The sequence below is a fragment of the Anguilla anguilla genome, chromosome 11, assembly GCF_013347855.1.
Source record: "Anguilla anguilla isolate fAngAng1 chromosome 11, fAngAng1.pri, whole genome shotgun sequence".
NCBI classification, from domain to species: Eukaryota; Metazoa; Chordata; class Actinopteri; order Anguilliformes; family Anguillidae; genus Anguilla; species Anguilla anguilla.
In genome coordinates, this window is record NC_049211.1 from 14,347,452 (window position 1) to 14,374,534 (window position 27,083).

At 41.3% G+C, this 27,083-nt stretch overlaps 1 protein-coding gene across 5 annotated transcripts in view; it reads right to left on the minus strand.

Annotated features, from left to right (window-relative positions):
* The window catches only part of rgs19 (regulator of G protein signaling 19), a 39,213-nt gene that overhangs the window by 7,460 nt on the left and 4,670 nt on the right, over positions 1–27,083 (minus strand). The window contains exons 2-5 of one of the 5 annotated variants that reach the window (XM_035380876.1): positions 25,026–25,136; positions 5,072–5,208; positions 1,595–1,681; positions 745–979 (exon numbers count right to left, since the gene is read on the minus strand). In XM_035380876.1, the coding sequence (XP_035236767.1) occupies positions 745–979; positions 1,595–1,681; positions 5,072–5,208; positions 25,026–25,040 (474 nt within the window). In that variant the 5' untranslated portion in view covers positions 25,041–25,136. Of the gene's footprint in view, positions 1–744; positions 980–1,594; positions 1,682–5,071; positions 5,209–7,242; positions 7,392–21,771; positions 22,011–25,025; positions 25,137–27,083 lie in introns of those variants that run through there. The other 4 variants (XM_035380877.1, XM_035380875.1, XM_035380873.1 and 1 more) reach the window with 4 other exon arrangements.

The following is a 27,083-nucleotide window of genomic DNA, read 5'->3' on the forward strand; positions in this document are numbered from 1 at the left end:
GCAAGCTTCGGCTGGAGTGGTGTAAAGCACACCGCTATTGGACTCTGTGATGTTTGGGTGTCTTTTGGCCATGTAGTGTATATCGCTGAAATACATGTTAAAAGTCATATTTTTTTGGGAAAAAATGTGGAAACCCTAAATATATGGTACAGTATGCCTACCATAACATATGCTCTACTAATTATAACATCACATGATCGAGTCCCTTTCATGCCAGATGAAACCAAGTGCAACTACTCTAAACAAACTAATAAATTAACAAAAAATAAAAATGAAAACAAACAAAATTTGACACACAAAAACAACATAGAAATTGTTGTCCACACAAAACAGTAAATGCTTAATGGGCAGAATGTGGTGTGGGTCATGTATTTGTGGAAGTGAAAGCCAAGTAGGCTAGACAGGGAAGTGCCATCCTCAGCTTTAAAATGTCAGTGTGTGTTTGTGCGTGTTTGTGCGTGTGTGCATGTGTGCGTGTGCGTACGAGCAGACAACAAGCGGGAGGCACTGGCCTGCTTTTTTGTGCAAGCATAGATGGAGCAGAAAAATGGATTGGTCTCCCTTTCACTCAAGTGTCTGCCGACTTTAGTAATTTTTTAAAATATACTGTGGTGACACGATACTGCTGCTGCTAATTTGGCTCTGCTCTCCCAACAAATTTCACTCATCCCCTGCTAAATTCTGCTAAATGAACCGGTTATGGAAGGAACAGCAGTGGTTTGGGGAAACGGTATAAACCCTTACCTCCTTGGGTGAGAGTATCGAGATGTAATCCTCGTAGATCAAGCGGGCCTTCTCCTCGACTACCGATTTATTCAGCTCTTTTTTGAGGTCCTCGCAGGCTAACCAGAAAAGCATGTTCTCCTCGCTGTACTCAGTCCTTAAGAACTCCCTGAAGACGTTGCGTCCGGCCGGGCTCTTCATCAGCTTGTCGAAGCACTGCGCCCACAGCCGCATCTCGTCCACCGTCGGTTTGGTGCTGCGGACGAACGGCGGCACGTGTGAGGTCACCGAAACGGAGCGCGGCGCCGCTACGACGCTAAACACGCCGCTCAGCTGGAAACATTAACCGCAACCATAGGCGTAGATTTCGGGGGGGGGGGACGCAAGGGATACGGCCCCATCATTTGTCCCCCTGAATTTTGTGTTTTCCTTTACATAAATAAAGACATTTCCACCATAAATTGATGCAGAAAAGGCTCAAATTGGTACATAAAAATTCACCAGAATGCAGGAAATGAAGTGTTTGACACTCAAAATTTCCTGGGGGAGGAACCTCAGACCCCCTGCGTAATGTGTCCACCCCAATATTCAAACAAAACCTACGCCACTGACCGCAACCCCAAACAGTACACACAGACAGAAATCCACCTCTCAACACAAAACACTGACACAGCTCCTCTGAGTGCATGTACAGATTACCATGACCGATAAGCTGATCTGCAGGTTCTTTCTTTGTTTTTGGTTGGCGCTTGTTGTTCTGTAACTACTATGTCTGTAGCAAGTCCCCGCAGCCTATGGATGACTGGGAGAACATGTCAGTCCACATGTGTGTATTTGTGTGTGCGTGTGCTTGTGTGTGAGATGCGCTCACCAAGGTTCACAGTTTGGTATGGTCTCCAGCTTGGTCTCCTGGGACTTCCTCCTCGCCTGGTTCTCGTCTTCATTCCTAACAGTAAGACTGGAAGGTGGTAAAAGGGCATTGAGAAATAACGGCACAGCCCACAGCTGCTAGGCCCGGTTGCTGTCGACTTATGACATACAAACATCCCTGTACACACACATGCGCACATGCTGAGTACACTACTGCACATGCCATGCATACATGTATACGTGCACATACACGTTTCACAAACACACAGCATGCATTCAAATGTACATGCAAATACTGACAGAGACCTGTAAAAAAAAAATAAATAAAAAACTATTATCTTTGTCTCAGAACAAAATCTATACACTTACTCTCTCCTTCACACAAGTCCCTGTAAGTCACAGTCAACCAAAAGGACTTCTCTAAAAGTATAGTTTAAACTGGATGACAGAGACATGCATAAGAAAACAAGTGTTTTCTTGTGCAATAAAATAAAGAATATCATGTCATCTCACTAGTTTTTAGGCTTGCTGAAAATATAGGCTACATGTATCAAATTGAGGGTGCACTTTGGGGGTTGCCAGGCGCTATGAACAGATGAGGCCACTTGCACTTGTGTACATCACTTCCTAGTTCAGTGATGTACACAATAGTCTGGATGGAATCCTGACCCTGACAGGTTTAACTGTAATCTGAAGTCTAGTGATGCATAATTGGCCTTAGTGTCACCAGGGTAAGAAGGGGCTCAGTCATGTTACGGATATTCCCTACATCACTGCACTGGTGATTGGATGCCTGTGATCTGCCAGCACCTGCTGCACAGTCTTCTGTCACCTTTGGTAGGATAAGCATGACAGTGTTCTCCCTTCCACATTTACAAAGGATGCTACAGCGATGAAACAGATTACAATTTTATTTAAGTATTCCAAATTGGGGAACAAATAAAGCATTTCACTAAATAGTTGTTAAAAAAGGGAACTGTCCGGTCTGAAGGAGGGCAAATGGCTTGAGTTTGCAAAAAAAACCCCTCATCTTCAGATAAATGCTGAGTCAGCATATCCTTAGTAATCATACCAGTGAAATGCCTGTTGGCTTTCTGCAAATGAGCGAGGGTTCTGGTGGCAGGCAGTCTCTCTAGCAAATATTATGACAGACATTTTGGTTCCTCCATCTGTTGCTATGTGCACTGGTTTACCTATGTTGATTGTGTGCAGGGATACATTGAGCTGGAGGTTTTCTGGTGTGCCAGCTTTCATGATTAATTTTGCAGACTACCCCTCTCTTACTAGACTGTCCATAGGATAATTCTTTTTAATTGTGCAGGAGATGGCATGATCCATCAAATGAATACATTAACTGTGTTATCAAACTGCAGAACTTTAAATTGTAGAAAATGGCTAGCAAATTTGTTTATTGAATATTATCAATATCATTCGTTGACATGGTGTTTAAGTAATCATATTTAGAGAAATCTAGATGTGTTTTAATGTCTGAGCACTATTTCTACACTTGTGCATATGCTCAACAGTACTCTAGTGATATTTTACGACCTCAGTAAAAATATATTGACATTATGGATGCAAAATGCCAATGTTTTCCTTTCTGAATGACAGCATACCTCAAAACTCAAACACATAAACATACCCTAAGTGAGGTCAGACATAATGAACCATGAATAATTCTTTATATTTATATTGGTCTTCTGAGACGTTGTGCCATTCTGGCTTTTCAGTGATTGGTCATCAGTGTCTCCAAAGGTAAAACGACCACACAAATTGACTTTGATACGAAAGTGAAAACAGTGATACAAAATAGGAAAAGCGAGAGGAGAGAAAAAAGTACAGGGAGGAAAAAAGAAACTAAGTAAAACAACCAAAAATGTGACCAGTCCATTATTTCAAAGACCAAGATAGTTTTGAAAATTATAATTTTGTCGCATTTGCTAAGTGTTGATTAATTGCCCCAATAAATGATAATGAAAAGTTCTGGTAAAAGTACCTGCTAAAAGACAGGTGCCAACGAAAACCCTGAAGTCACTGTTTACTGGTGATTAAAATCCTGTCAAATTTGCTTTGAAAGTATTTATTTTCCCCCAGGGAAACACACGCTTCCCTTAAAGATTCCTGAAGCACTTTCCTGCCAAAAAGGCAGAGGCTAAATCACAGGTGTGAAAACAGGTCTACTGTCAGGGATGTGCACACATGACTTATGTGCATGACACATGATTTATGTCAATGGCTTCTCTGGCAACAGATCTGGATAGCTTTGTCAGTTCTCTATAATTACACTGCAATTACACAGTTTAGCCTCAGATCAGACCTCTGCTGTTATTCCAATTGTCCATTACACCATCCGTTTTCCAGGTGTTCCTGTGATCACGGGAAAGCCTACGAGGGCCACAGCATGGACAAAGGCAGGCATGTATGTGTATCAGACCTGGGTCAAATAAGTATTTGTTTGGGTTTCAAATATTGTTCTACGCTTCACTGATCTTGTCTGGTGTATTGGAACCAATGAAATACTCTCAAAATGTGCAAACCCCAACTTTTGGTCATATTGGCAGGCTCAATTACACCAGGCAAGATCAATAGTTTGAACCTAAAACAAATGCGTATTTGACCCAGGTCTGATGTGTATATGTGCATGCTTGCGTATGCACTGCAGTGCGTGAACCCCCTGCGATCACACCGCTCCGCTTCCTCTCGGGACACGCAGAGACGAGGCGGCAATGTCAGGGAGATGCCCTAATTACTGGCACTCGCTGTGACTTCACTTAGCGCACGGTATGAAAATGTGGCCAAGCAGAACTCAAACACCCTCAGAGGAGGGGAGTACTTTAAATACTGCTCGGACTGGTGCTTAAGAAGTCTGGAGACTCCACACATTTTCTAGAGCACAGAAAAGGGTATCACTTAAACAAGGAGTGGAGCTTTTATGTAGTAAAAAAGGCAGTGAAAAAGATTGCTGAAGAAGATGCTAAGTAGCTCTGATACATTGGGACAGAGGTAGGCCTTGCTTGTGCATTCCATTTGTATTTGCCTTCTCTTCAATTTTGAAAGCATTCTGGAAATATTTATGATGAGTGGGAAGCACTTTGCTGAAACATGGACATTTTTTTTCTAGTGGAAAACAACACAAACCACTGAGAAAACATACATTAAATCCTCATCCATACTGGAAAACCTAAACAAACATTGATTGATTTTTTGTGCAATGACTCCACAGAAGGCAAAATGTGTGGAACAAGTGCTCAAATTCAGTCCTGCCACTGACATTTTCCCTTACCTTCCAATAACAAATGTAAGGTCAATCATTGTTTTGGGACTTCCTTTCATTTTTGCCTTGAAATTAGTTAAAATGTGTCAGTGATATATAAAAGAAGTGATTGTAAGATCAGGCAGTGAAGTGGTGGGGCTGAATCCCTTGCTGAGGCCACACATTTCACACACACGGTGCGGTGTAATGGCGCATGTGACGTACCATGAGCAGCTACAGCAGCAGCACCAGCAGAAGCAGCAGGCGTTGGGGCGCTGTGCCCCCACCGGGCGAGCTCTGCCGGGGGACGTCTCGCTCCGCGGCATCGGAGACTCGCGCTCTGCCGGGATGGGGCCTGTGTACTGCACACACACACACACACACACACATACGCACACACACACGCACGCACACATACGCACGCGCACACACACACACACACACATGCACACACACACGCACACACAAACACACGCACACACACACACAGGCACACACACACACACGCACACACACACAGGCACACGCACACACACACAGGCACACGCACACATACGCACGCACACACACACACACACACAGGCACACACACACACAGGCACACACACACACACGCACACACACATGCACACACACACAGGCACACGCACACATACGCACGCACACACACGCACACACGCACGCACGCATGCACGCACACACACACACACACACATACGCACGCACACACACACGCACACACACACACACACACACACGCACGGACACACACACACACACACACACACACACACACACACACACACATGCACGCACGCACACACACACACACACACAGGCACACACGCACACACACACACAGAGGCGCACACACGCACACACACACACACACACACACACGCACATGCACACAAACACACACACATACACATAAACATAAACAGGTCAGCTGCACAGTCAATAGTCCATCAACATGCCTAATGATGCCCATGCCAGACAGCTACAACAGCATATGGTCAAATTAACCATTTTAGCCAGAGCCAAAGGATAAATCACTCCAAATCTCAACACTATAAAATTTGCAGAAACAGCTAAATACATTGGTTTAGCTGTTTCTGCTCATTTTTAATTATGTACCTTAATTACTTTGTGCACAGGATACTACTGTTATCTGTGACAATGGCCAGCTACTTAAATAAAATGCATTCAAAAATCTGGTAACTAGTAACAACTGTAATTGCCTAATCAGTCACTACAAAATTAAAAACAAAATAGTGGTAGCCAAAAGTACAAATTGCTATTAAGCAAAAGGGCAAAGTGTACAACCCCCAAAAGACTTGGATCAGCATATCTGGGAAGAGTACTTCCTCAAACCTCCAAAAGACTTCAGCAGAGCATCATTTAGCAGAGCCTTCCCAGAAGCATGTATACATTAATGGCTTGTAAACTGCTAAACAAATCTGATCTTATCATATTCCTTTTACTACATTTCACATAACATTTTAGAACCACATTTTATCACATCGTCTTATTCATAGGCCTGTCCAATGAATGCAAGGTCTTCCATAAATTCAGGACACTCAGACACGTGTTCTCTAAAGCACCTGCTGCCAGCTGCTGCCAGTTTAGTTTCACTCTGCAGTCCACCAGCTGGGCTGCACAGTTGCAGCAGTAGAGGAACACACTTCTGACTGCAGTTTCCCACAAACAACAGGAGGCACTCTTGAGTGCAGACAACCATCAAAACCAAAGTATCTTAGAGTGCGTACATGCCAGTGATTTGCACTATGAACACTGAGGGAAGCTCAAAGGTTTGATCATTTCTGTTGTTAATGGACGTCCATGCAATCTGGGACAGTTCTTTAAAATATGCTGTGCAAATATTTGTTATAATAGCTGAGTGTGAACAATGTTACTGCTGTTTCCATTTGTGCGTTCAGCTAAGACAACAGCTCATGGCATGATGGCAATTGCGGTTTTGACATCTCTGGGCAGGATATAGGATGTTAGGTCAGGTCAGGTCAAGACAGTGGCTAGACCAAGTGTCATAGTTACCAAGCAGAAAAAAGCATACCAAGCAGGGTGCCTGCAGAGCAGGAAGTAATTTGCACAACCCGTGCTTGTGGGAATAGACACCATTACATCTACATGTAAAACATAATATCTAAACACACGTAGTAAAAATTCAGTATTGTAAATAACAAATGCAATGGTCCTGTAATACTCCCAGACATGCAACACACTTTGAATATTTTCACAGACATAATAATACATTAATAATACAGATAAACTATTTAAGTTAGCTCATTTTGCATCTCCTTCAGTCTCTGAGGATTAAATTAACAGTAAAAGAGTCACAAGGATGAACCACTGGGCATTGTCTGTTTTCCACTTACTTCTTCAAACTTATACACAAGGGCGGATAAACTCATCGATGCAAGAAGGTTGAGTGTTCAGTTGATTTCTTCCAGGAAACACAAACCTGACAGCTGGCAGTGTAACTGGTTTCCGTACCTCACACAAATGAAAGAGCATCATCTGCTGCAGAGCACTGCACTGGTAACCCCATTAAAGGAATGTGTGGTGACACGCTGTGGCCTGGCGGTTGGGGCGGAAGCGCAGATTTGACAGGCATACGCAGCCCTGCGCATGCCGCTCAGGTCGCACACGCACAGTGTACTGTGGAGACATTTGCATTTGCTTCCGGAACTGGTGCGTGCAGCGAAACGGCAAGGCATCGTGTGATTGTGCCATAAGCACTAAGCTTGGTCTCTGTCATCACAAGCTTGCACAGGTGCACACGCATGGTACCGGGGAATTCAGATGTACACATGCACACACGCACATGAACACAAACGCACAGTCGCATGCATACTCATGAACACACACATGCACACACACACATGAACACAAACGCACAGTCGCGTGCATACTCATGAACACACACATGCACTAGAGTTTAAGATTTAGATACAAAAATCTAATATTCCTCAAATAGGAAAAGTGTTAAAATTACCGTTTAAATATGTTTTTCTTTTAATCATATCGGCACCCTACAAAAAGTTATTCAAACATTATCTCTTACTTCTGAATATCGGAAAGGGAACTGTACTTCATGACTTTTTCATCACAGCATTGTATATTTTGTTCTTCGGGTCATTCTTACAGAATGGGAAAGGGTATAACCCTAAAGGGTATAAACCCACTTAAAACCCTGGGCTTTTTGTAAGAATCCCTCGTCTTACATAAACACTATTATCTCCAAAACTATATACAGTACAGACACGGTACAAAACTGAAAATAAAAAGCACATTTGTACCAAATCGTTCAAATCCCTGATCCTATGGGAGTCTCACTCAGTAAACATTCAAGACATATTTATTCTGAAAAACAACAAAGAAATTCAAAAATCGTTTTGTAATTTCTTTATTCTGTAGTGCTTACATGTACTTCTGATTTGGACCAAACCAGATTTATTTTTCCAATTGGACCCCAAGATGTCTACAACAGGAAAATTTGAAGTAGATTGAACAAAGCAATACAATTTGACATGTTATTTCTTTCCCAAAGGTGGGCCCAAGGGTCCTCAAAACCTCTCCAAATGGCACCAAACCAAATGATAAAATTGTGTTTATCTTTTTTCCCCAGCCATATTTCACTTCCAGAAGATAATACTTTTGAGAGTGGTACCCTCTGGAACCCCAGAAAACAAATACTCTTTATTTATCCATTCACCTTATTTGGCTAAGCCTTGTATTTAAGTCAAAATGTGTCCTTTTTGGAGAGCTTCTATGTTCAAAACATGTTCATAATGATTACTCATCACACTCTAAATTCACTTAGAAACAGTGAAACCACGTGGTTTTACCTTGCTGTGCACTCTGACCTGCACTCAGCTGCAGGCTGCTGTAAGTCAGGCTTGTAAGTAGTAAGTAGGCTGCTGTAATTTGTGTATGCAAACATTCGCTGTGGCTGTATGAAATGAGGCAAAGCCACTAAGCAACCTTGTATTCGTTATCAAAGCTTACAAAGGAATTTCACAGGGAAATGTGAAGTGAAGGAACCAATATCTTTCACCAACAACCTCATACGCAGACATAGATACACACACACACACATCAGCTGGCAGTGCTCTCTACAATAACAGTTGATTTGAATGTGCTGACCTCTCATCTTAGATTTGTCGCAACACACATCACAACAGGTGGAGAGCCCACAAGGAGTAAATTTGAAATTATTTACAAAAATATATAATCAAATCATAAATAATTTTACAATAATATAGTGCCTTTTATCACTATCTCAGTGTCCTTTATGCAAACATTTGCCAATAAAAAAAACAAAGCTCAAATAAACAATCGACAAAGCGTACGTTAAGCTGCCACTAGTGTGCTATGCAAAAACAGGAAGTGAAAGTATGTTGGCACACAACAGAATAGCTGACCTATTCAGCTAAAAGGAAGCCGTAAACTATGCTCAAACGCTGTGTAAATAAGCTTGAAGAACACAAGACTGTAAGGTTTCTGTAACATACAGTATACAGGGTTTCCAAGCAGTGGGAAAAGTCACGATGGATCGATCATAGAGAAGGTTCATTTTTTCAGGTAGTAGCTTGTTTTTAGGTAATTTAATTGCATTTGAAATTCTATTTTCCTACATAGAAATGATCGTTTTAAAATGCACCTGAAAATACTTTCAGCTCAATGGAAATAATGCATTGACTTTTCCTAGGCTATATACAAAGAGAGGTTTGATTGCTTATGGCTCAGAAGTGGATTTTGGCAATCACTGTAGTATTAACAGTTGTTTGACTTGTTGCAGCCAGTTATTAGATTATAAAATATCATAATCATCAACCTGAGGTGTCAATTTCAGCCCTCCTTTGTGAAAAGGGACTGCTTTGTTATTTAATTCTTTATCTGTAGTTGTTACACCAATCGAGACAGGGATTTTTTGCATCAAAGTGCGGAGAGTGTAAGTTTTACAATGGTATATGGGTTATAGCGTTGTATCTTGAATCAATGACACATAAAAGCAATAATTTAAGAGAATATCATTGTTAGACGCTGGCATCTAATTGCATGGCTATTGGCCTTTAAGGGATTAATTGTTATGTAATCTCTTGTAAATAAGCTTTAACCAATACAGCGTTTCGGTAAAGCCATTTCGTGGAACTTTACCCTCCTTTGCCTTTGTGCCCTTCTTGCACCCTGCTCTGGACACACATAACAGGAAGTTATCCTATACAGTAAATGACCTTGCAATGATTATGTAGATTTTGCAATAAATATTTGAATATAATCAAATCCCAGTTATTTTTGTGAATACAATATTCAAATACATTTTTTTGGTCTGTTTGTGTATTAGACAGCTCTAATGCACATATGAACACTTTACTGAATACTTCCAGACTCCATACTTACTGTACAGACAGACACAGGCACCAAAATCCTCATCAAACTCAGACATACATACAAAGACAGACAGACACACACACACACACACAGACATCTAATAGAAATAGAGTGACTATGACTACGCAATCTGAAGCTCTATTTTATGAGCTTCAGATACTTTTTCCACACTCTCCCCCATTTGAAGCTATTTTTAATTTGCTAAAAAGCTTGAGCCATAATTCTTTTCCAATTACATTTGGCTCAGCTGTCGCGGACAGGGAAGCCCTGTCCTGTACTGTATATTAAGTGCCTGTGCAATGAATCACAATAGACTGACAACAAAGGAGAGAACAAATGTGCTAAAACAAGAAACTTGTTCCCAAATGGCCTGTTTGGGCTTCAGTGAAGTGTGTATAGACATTCGGACTGTTAATACTGGGTTAAATCAGGAGAGAAAAGAAAGATTGGAATAAAAAAAAAATGGAATCATAAATCAAGGAACTACCAAATTATATGTGAGGCCTTTGACTGGCCTGGTGCACAGAAAGAAAAATAATAATAATCAGAATGACAGTTTAAGGAGGAGAAACAGGAATGTGAATGAGCAGAGTGTCCTAATATGCACTGAAGCTGCAGACGGGACCTTTGTCTTTTGGTGTGTTTATGTGTTTGTCTATGTCTATGTGCTCAGATCTTGTTGTGAGTCTCTCCTACTTTTAGATATGAGGTAAGAAGACAGAAGGCAGCACATGTTGTCCGTCACAAGCAGACACACACAAACAGGCATGACACACACACACAAACTGACAAAGACACAGACTCAGAATACCAATCTCTCCATCACTGGCCTACACAAAGTGTATCTCTGTCCACAGTTTTGGATTAACAATGAGTATTTTATCAATCCAAAACTTAAACATGGTAATCCATGAACCATGGTTGTTTTACATTAAAAAAATGTTACGCCAGTGTAACTCTAAGAATGATTCTCTCCCTCAAACTATTTATTTCTGTGCTAATACTCTTATTTCCCTAAAAAACATGTCACTTTGGTTCTTCTGGAAACTAGTGCTCATTACTGCCAGTGGGTATATGATTCATACAAAGTACAGTTGATCATTTGCACATGTAAGAAGGGAGGGTTGGTTTGGTGGGACATGGTCATGGCTTGCAACACTAAAGCTTAGGGTCAAGAGGGAAGCGCTGGAGGCAAAGTCTTTCAGTTCTGTCCAACCAAATCAGAGTGACTGTGACTGCCCATGGTACCAACAGTCAATTAAAATGACTAGTCAACCACATGTGTGGAGAGTGGTGATACCTTAATTCACCCAAGCATCACTTACTGAGAACTGGTAAATAAATGAATATGTTTAAGCACATACAGGTAGTTCACAGTAATCACTTTTTCAGTGTTTCCATTTCCTGTGCAAACTATGTTTTCATAACTGAGTGAAACAGCCAGTGGTGACGTCTGATAAAAAGTTCTCACCGCTAAGGCAATAGCAAACAACTAGAGATTAAATACTGATCCAGAAACATCAACTTATAGAATGCCTAAAGTTTCTTTCTGAAAGGAAATTAAACCGAGAAGCAGTGGCATGAACATACCGATCATTTCTGAAAGGGCTGTCACATCTGCTTAGACGTCGGAGCTGTGGCAAGGAGCCCGTTCCTGTAATTAGGTCACACAGTTCAGCAAGTCTGCTCAGTTTAATGGCTGCTCTGTGCCCCACAGTGTTCTGTAAAACCGCATACAGGAGCTCCAGTGTGGACAGATCAAAGTTGGATATGTAGTGTTTCACACGAAGGGTGATGGGTGTTAGCTCTTCACAGCACTGTGGTGCCGTGGCAGGACCCATCACTTTAGAGAGGTTTTCTGCTTCCAGTTTAAAAAAAAAACAAACAAAAAAAACGTGACACCATAAAGATGACAATATGTGACTCTGAAGGATAAATGACAGCATTGGCTTTGTATGCGTGGTGCCATCTTTCATTGCAATTAAGAGCCCTTTCTCCCCTAAATTAAGAAAAATACCCTTCCTGATTTAAAGTTTGTTGTCCAAAAACTTAATTCTTGTTTTATTGCCCTTGCAAGAATTCAGTTTTGCTTGAATCATATTCCAAATGATGCTTTAATTATATTCCTTTGATATTTTGATGAAAAGTAAGGTGAATTATGAATATGAATTATGTCACCATGCTTATCAGTTCTGTAGGTCTGTCCTGCTTCGAGCATACGTTTGCTTGGTCTTCAACCAAACCTTTGGTTCTGCCAATTAATGCTGTTTCATTCTCCCATACATTGCATATTCACTGAAGTGGCCAGAAAAAAGTATGTGCAAATACCTACAGTAAATAAGCAAGGCCTATGACAGCAGAGATAAAACATTCAAGGTTCTGCAGCTGGTTTCCTGTCAGAAGGGCATTTCCTATTGCTACACTGCTTGCAGGAGGTTCAGCCCATAAGTTGGGTGTTCACAAATATCGTACTCCTACTGAATTTGATAGTCAGCTAGAAAAGCGACAACAAATTTAGTGTCAATTCAGCATGGCTGGGAAGAGTGATGTTTATCTCTGTTTTATTCCATGCTATCACGTGACATTTGTCGAACACAACGCTGTGTGTCCGTGTAAGGGGGATGATGTAGATGTGTATATGTGTATACGTGTATGCATTTCCCTGAATACACGTATCTAACTGGGTCTCTCTGGGTTAAGGTATTTAAAGGTAACCTGAGGGGTGAGAACAAAAGCGTGTTCAGCCATGGAGAATAGCAGCACGGTTTGTTAAACCCTGTGCATGTGAATGTGTTTATCTGTGTATGTGTTTACCTATGTGTGTGCGTTTGTATGTGTGTGTGTATGTGCTCATTTTTCTATCTATGTGTGTGTGTGTGTGTGCATGCGCGTGTGTGTTTGTGTGTGAGTGTGTGTGAGTGCGTGCGTGCCTGCTTGTGTGTGTGTGTGTGCATGCGCGTGTGTGTGTGTACATTCAGTGGTTCACACTGGGGATGCAGATGAACTTGCCGATCTGACCCAAGGTAGGCATAAAGAGAGGCCCATTGAAGGGCCAGTTGTCTGACGCTGCGCTGTGTAATCTTACACCCCATGAATGTCACTTCACTCTGAAAAAGCCATCCGTCTCCATCTGTTGTTCATCATTTTCTATTCACTCTTTTTTTTCCTCGTTGAGGTGAGTCAGGAAGCCAAGAGGCAGTGGTAAACAACTGCATGGGAACAACGTATCATCTTTACTCGTACTCTCCGCTGACCAGTGCAGGAAAACCCTCAGATAGCACGACAAGCCCACAGCTGTTACTGCTAAAATGTGCCAGTGATGCTAACAATACAACCAGGGTTCAATGCAAGATGAGGCAGTAGTGTGTAGGGGTAACAGCAAGGCTTTTATAAAATACGCTAACACAAACATGGACCTCTAATTTGAGTATACCACACATGCAGACCTAAATGCCTGTTTCTCTGTGGCATCTGATGAGCCTTAGCACAGTCTAATGCATACCCTCAATTGTTCTTCTGTGAAGCACATTGGGCTGCAAACCATTGTATGAAACATGCTATATAAATAAAGTTATTATTATTATTATTATTATTACCTTGCCTGATCGACCAGCAGTCCCAGCGAAGAGAAACAGTCCTTTTAGACTAATGTGTGATGCTTGTGCAAAGAACTACTGGGCCTGAGATCTTGAGAATGAGGAACCCCTTTCCTGTTTGGCCTCATTACATATCCAGGGCTTAACAACACCAGCTGGAGTACATGTCTTCGGTTTCAGGCCGATAATAATATAAAAATGTGGAAGCGGAAACGACTACATAAATCTTAATTTTATTTGGCCGTTACATTGAGATGTAACATGAGAAACAGCAAAGGCAGCGTAAACATGAACTTACAAAAACAAATAAAGGCTTTGACTGCTAGCTGTGCCACACTATCTGTATGCATGTAAGACTATGTCGACGCAGATCTGAGAAAGGGACCTTATTGTTCATCACTTTAGCAAGGTTACTTGTTAAACAAGACCAGGTCAAAACCTAGTATATGGCTGGACCTAACACACTTCATCCGGCCGACCAATGGTATAACTTCATAACTCAGTCACTCAGTCACAGACATTCGCGTTTGTAGGGCTGGCCCGGCTGTTGCGGTCCAGCCAAAAAGCTTATTCAATCACCAAGAAAAATAAATGAGTGTCACAGTACTATAAACACACCCCTGCATCATGCCCCCCAGCGCTCGTCTCAAAACAGCTTTCTTACAGAGTTATTGTACAGCTGTGAACTGAGGACATCTTTCTCTCTCAGTCACCCCCTGCTACCCCCAAGGGTTTAGACAGACTCCGAGTCACCCGCGTTTGCACTAAACAGCTGTTGGTACTCTACGTGTATCTTCATAAGGGGAGCCTCTTTAATCAGATCATTTTCAAAAAGCCTGTTTTTAGAAAAGGCATGACCTTTCGCAGAGTTAAATAATGCTTCTCCAACAACGGCGGAGGTGTTTTTAGGTCGCTGCAAATTTGCAGTCTCATCTCCCCGCCCCCTTTTTTTTTTCCTTGTTTTGTTTTTTTCAAATGTCTATTTTTTAACACGGGGTCACTGCAGATGCGAGTGGGCAGCGGATCCTGTTTAACTTCAAGGCAAGCGGCATTAATCGCTGCAGTGTGCAGGGGGCTGCAGGGCTCCTGAAACAAACAAGCTAACAGTCTCGGGCCCACACACTCACAGACACTGTCAAAGCAAGCAGCGCTTTAAAATAATACGCACCCTGTTTGTTTTCCACACTCTCCAAAAACGTTTCAGTTTCCTATGCTCTCCTTCTTAGTTTAAAAACCATTTTTGCAGGAGTAACATAATGAGATTGCGCTTTTATTTCCATGACAATAATTTCATCCTGAGATGAGCACAGTGAGCCCAATGTGTATGTTCACTGAAACATGTTGAAGGGACATCTAAACACTTTTTTTATGTTCGGTACACTTAGCATAACTTTGTTAGGCACCATAGTTGAGAACTATTTTAACTATTGTTCAGATCGATACTCCAACCTGTGGTGGAACAAGTGCTGCATATAGTTCTGAAACACCCAGTTGCTTTCTAAAGAACAGTTTTTTAGTGCAATCAAAACTATGAGGCATATACACCCACTTCTGCTTTAAAATCCCCTTTCTCTACCCATTTGGGGAAGGACCAACCACCATTTTACTCCATGTCTGCCTGTGTTTCCAGTCTACATCTGCTGGAGGTCTTCCATATGTAACAATCCTTTTATATGGGCAAATATATACTGAACACCGAACCTCACAAGAGCATGTCAACATTATCTGCATGCTGATATTTCAGTAGCATAAAAATGTAGGTGGTTGATACAGGGGAAAATTTCAAGGATCGGGGCCAGCAGAAGTTTACTGAAGCTTTTACTGAAGCTTCAGTAAACTTCTGCCAGTTACTGAAGCTTTTTTTGTTAATTCAGCATTCAATACCAGACAATGGGCCCATCCATACTCTAGAACAGCGCTTCAACAGGAGGAGCCACCTAGCAGCCCCATGACTATTCTTCATGTTTGAAAATTCACAGAAACTGCCCACCTGAATTAATGAACATTCTGTAATTGCAAGTCTTGTTGTCAAAGAGAGGACCAACTTCTATTCAAGATTAAGCATTTTTAGGTGTGCACAGTACATTTTGAAATGCTATGTGCAAATTATGCTCCCTTCAATGAAAGATTTCAGTCTAAGCATTATGCCAGTAAGAAAGACGAATTATATAAAGTGAAAATAAAACATGTCAGATATGGTAGTTTTCTTAAGGCTGCGATGCTCTCCGCAGTCCAGAGTGGATTCTGATCAGCGCTGAATGTGGCCAGGCGTCCCTTGGGGTGATGCATAATTGGTCACTCAGAAAGCAAGGGTTTTAGCCAGCAGGGTGTCCTCTGCCAAATCACACAAGAGTAAACACTCTGGTTGATAGGGCATCTGTGATCTCCCCGTGCCAGCTGCAATGTAACGGTGCAGCTCAGCTGGCAGACTGCTGATAGAAAAGAACCAGTGTCTGGCTGTGTGCATTCTGGAGGACACCAGTATGCTAGCACATATGTATATGCCCTCCCAAATATGACAAAGGATATTATACTGATGGGATGGCTCTATGATTACAACTCAGCAGTCTAAACTGGGGGACAAAAGAAAAATTGGGAATTAAAGAAAATAACACTGACAAAATTATTTAGGACAAAAACATAGTTAGATGATATTACAGGACCTGTAATGTGCTGATGGGGGCACAACTTTAAATACAGCCTACCCAACTACACATGCAATGCAGTGAATATCAGACAGGGTCAATTTCCCTCGTCTCTGGAAGCTCAGGAGGGGTGAGAGAATAAGCCTGTACATTGCATAAGACAATAATTCTGGGATTCCTACAAATGAAACAGAACGTTCCTTCTGGCTGAATACACATTTCCTCTTTCGCATAATGTAAAGTAAGGCAGGACACTTTTTTCGAGCTAACAATTTGTCAATCTGTTTAATTTCATTTTACCACTCAATAGGAGCTATAATTAGGGACACGTGAAATGCAGTATTAAATTTTAGGGATCTAAATTAGCTTTTTCTGGGACTGGATCCCCAACCTTTGTCATTGAGAACCACAGAAACCAGATAATGTGGAGTCAACTGTTTAATGTGGAGTCAGCTGTTTAATTAGTTAATTTAGCAGAGAGTAGCTGACTAGTAAAAGCATAAACAAGCAGACCCCACGGCTCTGTAGGACCAGGGTTGAGGGGTTTGGTGGTCCAGCTCTTAGGACTCAGGGCCGTGTGTGTGTTTGTGTGTGTGGAGGTGTGGGGGGGGGGGGGGGTGGGGGGGGGGGGGGTTGGGGGTGCTGCTGGCATGTCCACAGCGCCCAGTGTGGAGCACACCCAGGCAGGGCTCTCAAGGCAGAGTTTCCCTCTTTCTCTCAGTGTGAGGCAACGTCCCTGCGTTGCGACACTTCCCCACTTTGTGACATAGCCAAGAAGCCTTCAGGGTCAGTCTTAAAAGCAGGGGCACTCAGAGCCATTTCACAGCCACAGGAAACGGGACCTTGGAAAATCCCATCTTCCGAGTGCAAATGTTGATTTCGCATGCATGACCACTGAGGCCTACTTAAGAAACCCGCCAACTGTACAATGACCTGATCTCAACCAATTCAAGCATCAAAATGACACCAGGTGCAAACCTTCAACCTTCCTCTTATTTACCATCACCTATGCTTTTAAGACGCCTTGTGTGTACTGAGGAAAATGTATTACAATAAACTACTGTAGCTTTTATGAATATATGACCTTTGGAACAGAACCCTGCTATTAAAAAGCCCATAACTGTTTAAAATTACACACAGTAACAACAAGACAAAACCTACTGGCTTAAAGCTCTTGATTATTGTGAACAGTGAAAGTGTCAAGGTTGGTTTAAAGGCTATGCAATACACCTGCCGTCAGTGTCTCTTATTGTAGGAACCAAGATGATCTGCTGTAATCTTATTACTACCCCTTCAATCCTGTTAGGAGATTTGGTTTAGCTTTGCTGTCTTCAGTATCACCACATTTTGCTATAATCCAGTAAAATTACATACGATGGAAGTGCGGGTGAAAAACACATATACAACACTGCATTTCACCCAAACAGGAATGCTGCAAGAATGGCAAGTTACAGCTTGTTTCAAATCAAAGATCATTGCCAAGACATCTCACAGATTTAGCCATCAGTAGGAGCTTGTAGGCGGTTACTTGGATAGTCATATATATCCCAGTGAAACAAGTGCAAATGTGTGTGTGTGTTTACTGTACATATATACATACATATGTACACACTACCTGTACATGGAAATCAAGATGACTGTAAGAGAGAGTTTTTACAATGGAAGGGCCCAAACAGAATGACTACAGTGCTATTTCCTCCCACCCTACTATAAGAATAGTACAACACAATAAACCTCTAATACTGCTTCCACCATCCACTTCAGACATAATATGACACACACGCTTTGATCTGAGATTATAATACTGTGCAGGATGTGGGCAGAGGGGCTAGGGTTAGATAGGGAACTGAACCATAGACCTGCGTGCTTAAGCCCCATTTTGAGAAGCTGCTGCTGTCCCCTTTAAGGAGACACTTCACTTTCTCCACCAAATAAACAAGAAGACACTTCTCAGTTTCTCAATTTCTCCAGGATATAGGACACATCCATAGGAAAAAGACTATACTTTGTCGTGGTGGTTGCTAACCAGGCAAATGCAAAATTGTTTGTCCAAAGATTATTCTCATATACAGGATTTGGCTTGAAATAACACAATTAGGGATGAAAAGAACAAACATTCTGGTCCAATAACAATGGCCAGTATTTGTCAGGCCATGTTAGCAAATACTGGTGCATGATAATTCCTTGTTTTACATTAAAGCATAAATCCATACTACAGTGAGCTCTGCAATGTTTGGGACAAAGACATATTTTCTTCTTGATCTGGCTCTGTACTCCAGAATTTCATATTTGCAATCAAACAATTCATATGTGGTTAAAATGCAGAGTTTATAAAAAGGTATTTTTACCCTTAAATTACAGCAGTTTTTGTACATAGTCCCTCCGTTCCAGGGCAACATAATGTTTGTGACAAATAGCTTCACAAGTGCTTCTGATGTGAACCAGAGTTGTGCCAATGAAAGTCAAGGAAGCCATTATGAGGCTGAGAAATAATTTTAAAAAACAGTCAGAGACACAGCCTAAACCCTCATCAATTGTTTTGAATATCATCAAGAAGAATCAGAGCTCTGAGGAGCTCAGTAATCGCAGAGGACCTAGTAGGCCAGGAAAGACCTCTGCAGTTGATGACTGAAGAATTCTCACCATAAAGAAGAAAAAACCCCAAACACTTGTCCGACAGTTCAGAAACACTCTTCAGGCTTGGATGTGTCAGTTACTACTGTCCACAGAAGACTTCACAAACAGAACTACAGAGGCTACACTGCAAGCTGTAAACCACTAGTTAGCTATAAAAACAAGATGGTCAGGTTACAGTTTGCTAAGAAATACTTAAAAGAGTTCTGGAAAAAAGGTCTTGTGGACAGATGATACCAAGATTCACTTGTATCAGAGTGATGGCAAGAGCAAAGTATGGAGGCCTGCCCAAGATCCAAAGCAGACCCACTCATCTGTGAAACATGGTGATGGGGGAGTATGGGCATGTATGGCTACCACAGGTACTGGCTCACTTGTCTTAAGTGATGATGTAACTGCTGACAGCAGCAGCAGAATTAATTCTTAAGTGTACCAAAACAAGTTCAAGCAAATGCCTCCAAACTCATTGGACCGTGCTTCATTCATCAGCAAGACAATGATCCTGAACATACTGCTAAGGCAACAAAGGAGCTTTCCAAAGCCAAAAACAGGAAAATTCTGGACTGGCCTAGTCAATCACCCAATCTGAATCCAACTGAACAAGCGTTTTACATGCTGACAGAAAAACGTAAGGCAACTTCCTCCAAAACAAGCAGGAGCTGAAGATGGCTGCAGTTCAGGCCTGGCAGATCATCAACAGGGAAGATGCTCAGACCTGGTGATGCCTATGAGTCACAGACTTCAAGCAGTCACTACATGCAAATTATATGTGATTACTTTCATTCACATTACATTATTATGTCCCAAACATTATGGAGCTCACTGTACATCCAGTGATGGGAGAGCCTCTGTAAAAAGCAATCTTGGGTCTAATTTTTATCCACATTCTTTTGAACAAGTGCAATCTTCATGAAGTAATATCACAGCAGTGCATGTCTTTTTTCTGCACTGGCTAACACAAAGCAGCTCTTTAAGTCTGCCAAATTCCTCCTTGAATCTGACAAACATTCAAGTTTTGGCAATTTATTTTCCTGCCAATTGGAGATTCTGCAGTAATCAACTGTAAATGTTTGTGGCTGTAAGGTGACGGCTAAATAACTCATTCTCGTTACAAGGATGTGCCCCATGCTATGAAATCAAATCTTGCCACTTCCAAAGCTGACTGTGGCTGACAGACCCACAGGGTGGTGCATAATTTCATTCATTCATTCATTCATTTGGGGAGGGAGGGATGGTGTCAGGGAACAGGGTTTCCCTACTTTTCTTTTGGTGTCCTGTGGTCAATAGAGGATCTTTGCCAGCTGCAACAGTAATGGTGTCCTCTGACATAACTGACTACACAGCAGGGCTGCTGGGTTAAATTTCCACGCCCAGGCCAAAAATATATTATTATATAATTCCCGGTTGTCGTACCTGGTTGCCCCTGAAAGCACTGAGCAAATTCCTGAAGGAAATTAAAAAACAAGAAAACCAAAAGCTGGCAGGGAAAAAACAGACCTGAAAAATGATAGTCGAGAAATGCTGTAGAGAAAGGTGGTCAAACACAACAATGAAACAGAAATAAACGAACGCAACCCTGATTATTATAAAGGCTGCTGTGCTTTAGCTGAGCTGAGCTCTAAATTCCCATTAGCAGACATGAAGAAAGAAGGCCCTCCTTGACTGACATGCTGTTTGTGAGTCGGACTGAACTATGACAAGCAACACACTGTATTTCTCCTGTTAGAACATGCTAGAAACCCAGTTCAACACAGCACCATCTTAACTTCTCCTTCAATTCAGACAAGCAGATTTCTTGAAAGAGAGAAGTAGTGGCTGCTTGTTAAAATAAGATGAAAGTTCCTGTGTCCTGGTTGCTAAATGTATAGCTATAAACCACACTAAAAAAGTACTTGAGCACATTACAGGCTATAGGAAATTGTTCCGTCATGTGGGATATTTTTATATGGGAAGGCCTAGAGGGCAGGGGACAGAGTGGCGGCAAAAAGCCCAATGTTTTCCCACCATCCAGGGAATTCTCCCATTTCTGTACCAAACATGGAGCTCTGGTGGAGTAAGTCATGCATTTTTAACAAGTGAAGTTTTCCACAAGTAACCAGGGGCTTAAAGCCACAATAAAGCCCAAAACTATGAGTCCTTCTGAATGAAATCCCAGCAAAACTACATTTGAATTTTTTTTTTTTAAAGCACAAGAACATCAATTACATGAGGAATTCTAAATTTATGCCTGGGGATGTTAGAAGATATTTCAATAAAAAAAATGCCTCAGCATTATCAGCAGCCTTGTCTTGTCTTCTTTCAAAGTAAACTTAAATCAGGGATTTAAGTCACTTCAAACTACTGCAAGTATAACATGCACACATGACCCAAAACACAAAGCCAAAGTATTTGTAACATCTGTGATTAGAGTCACATATTAAATGAGGCAACACACGCACACAAGCACATGCACACACACACACATACACACACACACATACGCTCTCACCTTCTAAATAAGCCAATTTAAATTGATTACCAAACAACTATTTGAAAAAACTGTTTGTCCTCTTATTTTATGGGAATCCATAAGCTTAGCTTAGTTTTTTCCATTATGGACAATATGTTTCAAAAAAAGAAGAAAAACAAAACTCACCATCCAAATAGAAATGTGAGGATTACAGATGACCAAAATATTGGTCGTCTTTTCTTCTTTTTATATTTCCCCCCGAATCCTTCCATCCACCAATGGGTCGAAAGTGAAAAAACGAGTCAAAGTGATATGGAAACCCCTAGAGAGCACATGGCAAAAGACTCTGTGATAACTCAGCTAAGCCCAGCACCCAGAGAGAGAGAGAGAGCAAGAGAGAGCACAAATGCACAGACCAAGCAAAGGGGAAGTGTCGAAACCATGCAGATGTTGTAACTGACATGAGGTATGTGTGAGTCGGCCCAACCCACCCCCTCCCCCCGTTTCTGGTGTTCCTTTTTCAGAATGGTGATTACTAATATACAAAGACACAGGCCTATGCATCATCCGCTTGAGTTCCTGTGGCCTGTCCTCTTTATTGTGGTACTTCATTGCGAGAGCGCAGTAACATGCAAATTTCCTGTACTCTGAAGGCTACTGTATTTGTAATACAGGTAAATATTACAGTACAGGCTCTCAATCTTCAGATCTCAACAGCTTCTCTGTTGATGGATGGGGTTATAAGGACTGAGCCGAATGAGTTTATCTACGTGTGTGTGTGTGTGTGCATGTGCGCGTGCATGTCCGTGTGTGCATGCACATACGTGGCTGTGTTGCCAGGGCGAAAGTGTCTAAGATCTATTCAGGAAAAACTGTACATAATGAAGTGTACAACAGTACAGTCTCTAACAGAAACCCACATACTCAAATCTTCTAACCAGGCATCCCCATATATGGAAGAGGGGCATCAATGCGTTGCAGTGGCAAAGGTTCTAGGCCCTAGGCCAAAGAGGCCTGGGTTCAGATCTGCATGGAATGCTTATATACTTCAGCAAGGCAAAACACAATCCATGGATACCAGCATCTGTTAAGCAAATAAATGGTGTTACGTAAAACTGTACAGCACTGTAATACAACCTGACTGATGGCATCTGATATCCAAACAAATAGGCTAATCTAATATTATTCTACTCTATTCTTGTCTTTTAATAAAGAATTTAGCCTTCCCAAATATGCCTATTGGTGATCGACAGAAAATATACATTTCTAGAGGGAATCTTCCTCTCTTTTGACTAACAGGTCTGAGGCAGTAATCTCATTTACAATAACAGAGACGGATTGCCTCCTCCAGGTGACTGAACTCTGTACACTATTATTCTAATCAGCATTAGTGCATTAGTCATTTTATTTCTGGTTAAAGTGGCCCCACCCCAGGCATCCTGTTAGGCTTATATACATATCATAGACTCTGCCACCCTGACTGTGGATATTTCAATGGAACGGTTTGAGAATGTAGCAGAGAGCGAGGGGGGGGGGGGGGCAAAGATCAAAAAGGGGCTATATATAGTTACTGATAGGACAGTAACGTGAAAATAATTGAAACTGAATTTAGTTGCTGGTGTGGTGGTGAGGCCATGGCTGAGGCTCAAAGGAAAGTTATCCCCTTTCCTTCAGGGTAAGAAACCAGGGGCAAGCTGAGCTTCAAACGCCGGGGTAGGAAGTGGAGCACAAAAGAGCCACCAGGTCTTATCAGCAATGCTTGCAAGAGCTTGTCTCAAGATGAGCCTCACTATGATTACAAAAAAAGAGTGAGAGTAAGAGACTGCCCCTGCATGTATGTGAAGTCATGATGACCACTTAGTGATTCTGTCAGCAGATCAATATTGATTAGATTTAAATTTAAATAAACTAAATTTAACCTGAGCAGGCTACCACAGTAATTTATTTACGGCATTAGTCGATGTCATTATCTGGCAATTACAATAAAGTTAGCTTATTTACGGCATTAGTCGATGTCATTATCTGGCAATTACAATAAAGTTAGCTAACTAACAGCCAGATCTTTGCCAAAGGTTTAAAAAAAATTTTTTAAAAGTTATAAACACAATTAAAATTTTTTTTTAAAATCTGAGGTAACAAACCGCAACATTTGAATGCAAGCCGTAACCTAACTTCCTACACCATGTGCTGCATATTCTCATCCTTGTTAAAACAGGAAGGTGTCCTACTCTAATCTTGTTCCTTATGTAATACCAATAATTAGGCAGAGAAAGAAACACTAGACAGTGGAATTTGCTAAGGCATGACCTTACCAGATCTTCACATAGGGGTGACGGTTTTAACCCTGTTCGAGCCTGCATCCAGCAGTCTCAACAACATGAGAGCAGCTGTCTGGTGTGCAGTACCACCATAATGTTACAGCTGGCAGGACTCCAAGAGTACAATCCCCATTTTTACTTTTAGGTGTCTAAGGGGTTGGAATATGCAGCATGTTGATCAATACCAACCAAAGATCACATGAGAACCAAATGCTTTTCCTGCAGAATGTTTATGGTAAAAAAAAATAAAATAAATAAAATAAACAGACGTGCAGGCCTTGGGCCCCACTCAGCAAAACACAGAGAACGGGAGTAACAGGAATAAACCTGAGCTCTGTAGGTCTCATTTGAGATGACTACACAATAATACTACTACAGTTTCACACCTTGCCTTTACAAAGCTTTACTTTCACAGGGATAAAAGAGGGCGTCCACACTATGACCATCAGCCTCAGTGCTCTAATCTGCAACCACACCGCTATTCGCTTTAAGATACCATTCAGGAAAATAGTATTCATATGGTCAGAATCTGCAGTGTGTTGGTTGTTTCCCCTACTTTTCGCTGTTTCTTTTCACATCTGAAACCCGTATTCGAGTACGCACATCTATCCCCCTCTGATCAGTCCTTCACTGAAGACCCGTAAAAACATCTGCACACACTTGATTACAGTCTTCAGGGATAACACAACAGCTTTCACATGAACAGTAAAGTTCATGGTCTCAATGGCCCCAAAAACAAACTAAACAAAGAACCTAAATCAGACAACAGGCTGAGTTTCCACTGCAGGTTTCTCTACTGACTACAGACAGTTCCTGGCTGTGTTCGCTGATGAGCTAATCCTGCTGACATTACTAGAGTTCATCAACCTAATCTTAAATAATTATATGCACTACTCAACAGTTGTGGTTTCTGTCCCAAAAGTAGAGGAGTAACTGGCCTTGTGATCGACTGGGCAAAAAGTGGACTTCAAAAACAAAGCCCCGCCCACCCAGTACCCCTAAGCATCCAGCCACAGACTGACACGTTCACGACCTGCCATGAAAACCACCTAAAAAAGGCAAAAGTACAACAACAAAAAACAAAAAAACAAAAGACAAAACATAAATGGGAGAATACAATACCAGTATGTCCATCATGGCTTGAGAGCTCGCAGCCTAATAGTCTTAAAATCCTCAACGTTGTTAACAGCCTGGAAACATGCATGTCATCCCCCTGTTGGCCGTGGACCTCTCCTGTGCACACCACAGTAACAAAAACAGAAAAAAAGAGAGGCCACATTTTTCCTTTATATGACACAGGAAAAAGGACGTCACAAATAATGTAAAATACGCTCTAGACCCAAGGGCATAGTCTAAAATGCCAATAACTCTTGAAAATATTACACTTGACAGTATGTCTCAGTGACTTCGTGGAATCTGACATGCATTACAAAGTTGAACATAAAGTTTATTTATTAATATATTTTGTGATCTCTAATTATGACTCAGGATCAGACATCCCAATTCTAAAACATACCTTTTGTAAAAAATATAAATACTCTTTTTTGTTTAACTTAACCCCATTATAATGCCACAGAATGCATTATCATACTCTTTTATGATACACGACATTAATATAGAATTGCAACCGAGACAAATTATTTTTACAGGCTACACGCTTCAGCACTTGCCAGTCCCATTCTGTGAGCATGTGAGGCCTACCGCTTCGCGGCTGAGCTGTTGTTGCCTATGACAGTGCCATACTGAAAGTCACTGAGCTCTTCGGTATGACCCATTCTACTGCCAATGTTTGTCAAAGGAGATTGCATGGCTGTATGCTTGATTTTATGCACCTGTTAGCAATGGGTGTGGCTGAAATAGCCAAACCAGAAATTATTAGGAGTGTCCACATATTTTTGGAAATGTAGCATATATCTCCTTCCCATATTGACCATGTGACATGTTAAAATGGTTTGCAAATAAAGAGCAGATCAAAATCCTTAACTCACTTGGAAATTATCATCTGTAATATAACTTTGTAAGTAAAAAGTACAAAGAACAAAGCTGAAGTGTGTTGGTCTTATGATCTTCTGAAGGTATGACAGGGCAGTGCTCTTATTAGCCCAATAGGCTAGCACAAAGGTTTTAAATTTGATGTGAACAGTTACGGCTAGTGAGTGAGAAGAGGGAGTGGGAGGCAATGTGAGAGTATTTAGGGAAGTTGTATACCAGGTGAGCAGCAGAGCTCTGGAAAAACTGCAGAGGCCTGACAACAAAGACTGTGAGGCACAGAGGAGAAAGTTGCAGTAGTCCAAGTGGGACTAGAGCCTGGAACAGAAGCTAGGCTGAGCAGGTGGTGATGAACAGCTGGATTCTTCTGATGTTGCAGAGGAAGAATCTGCATACCAAATGCAAACATCTGAACATGGAACACAAGGGACAGCAAGTGATCACACAGCACTGTTTTGTGGATGTTGAGAGAGAGACTGAGGCCATCTCTACACCCGTTAAATTGAGCAATGCATGTGTTGTTAAATAATTATGTTTGTATACAGTAGAACCTCACAGATACAGCAGCATCAACAATGAAAGTAGCTTGGAACAACACGTTTCTACAGTAACTTTGAAACTGACAACCAAATTCCAAATATAAATAATTTTAATCCATAAATTACATTACTGTTACCTTATTTTTAAATGGGTTCCTCTAACTTTGTAACTATTAACCCGTAATAAAACCAGCTGTAATCAGAATCTTTTAACTGTTTTATGTGCTTTCTGAACATTGTCTCCATCTCCTTTTCAGTGATGCACTATCTTTGGATTTGGTTGTAAATGTATTTTATTCTGGTGTTTCTTACATTATAAAGTGATTTTTTGGTTTAATGTTTCTCGTTTGGCATTAGAGCTTGCTATTTATAAGCCATAAGCTACTCTGAGTTTCATAGGAATATAGCTGACTGGAAGGTGCACCAAAGAAACACAGTTGAAGTGGAAAATACATTTTATGTTACTTACAGAGCCTGGTAAACCCAAAAAGTAATACAGTGTACAATTTCTATTTTTAAAATGTACAAGTGATAAAACAGTATTTTGTATATCCATTTAAGATTTTAAAAAATACACTAAATAAACGAACATGAGTCCTCATACTCTAGTTCAAAGACTGTTGCAACGACATAATTTGTTTGAGGTGGGTTT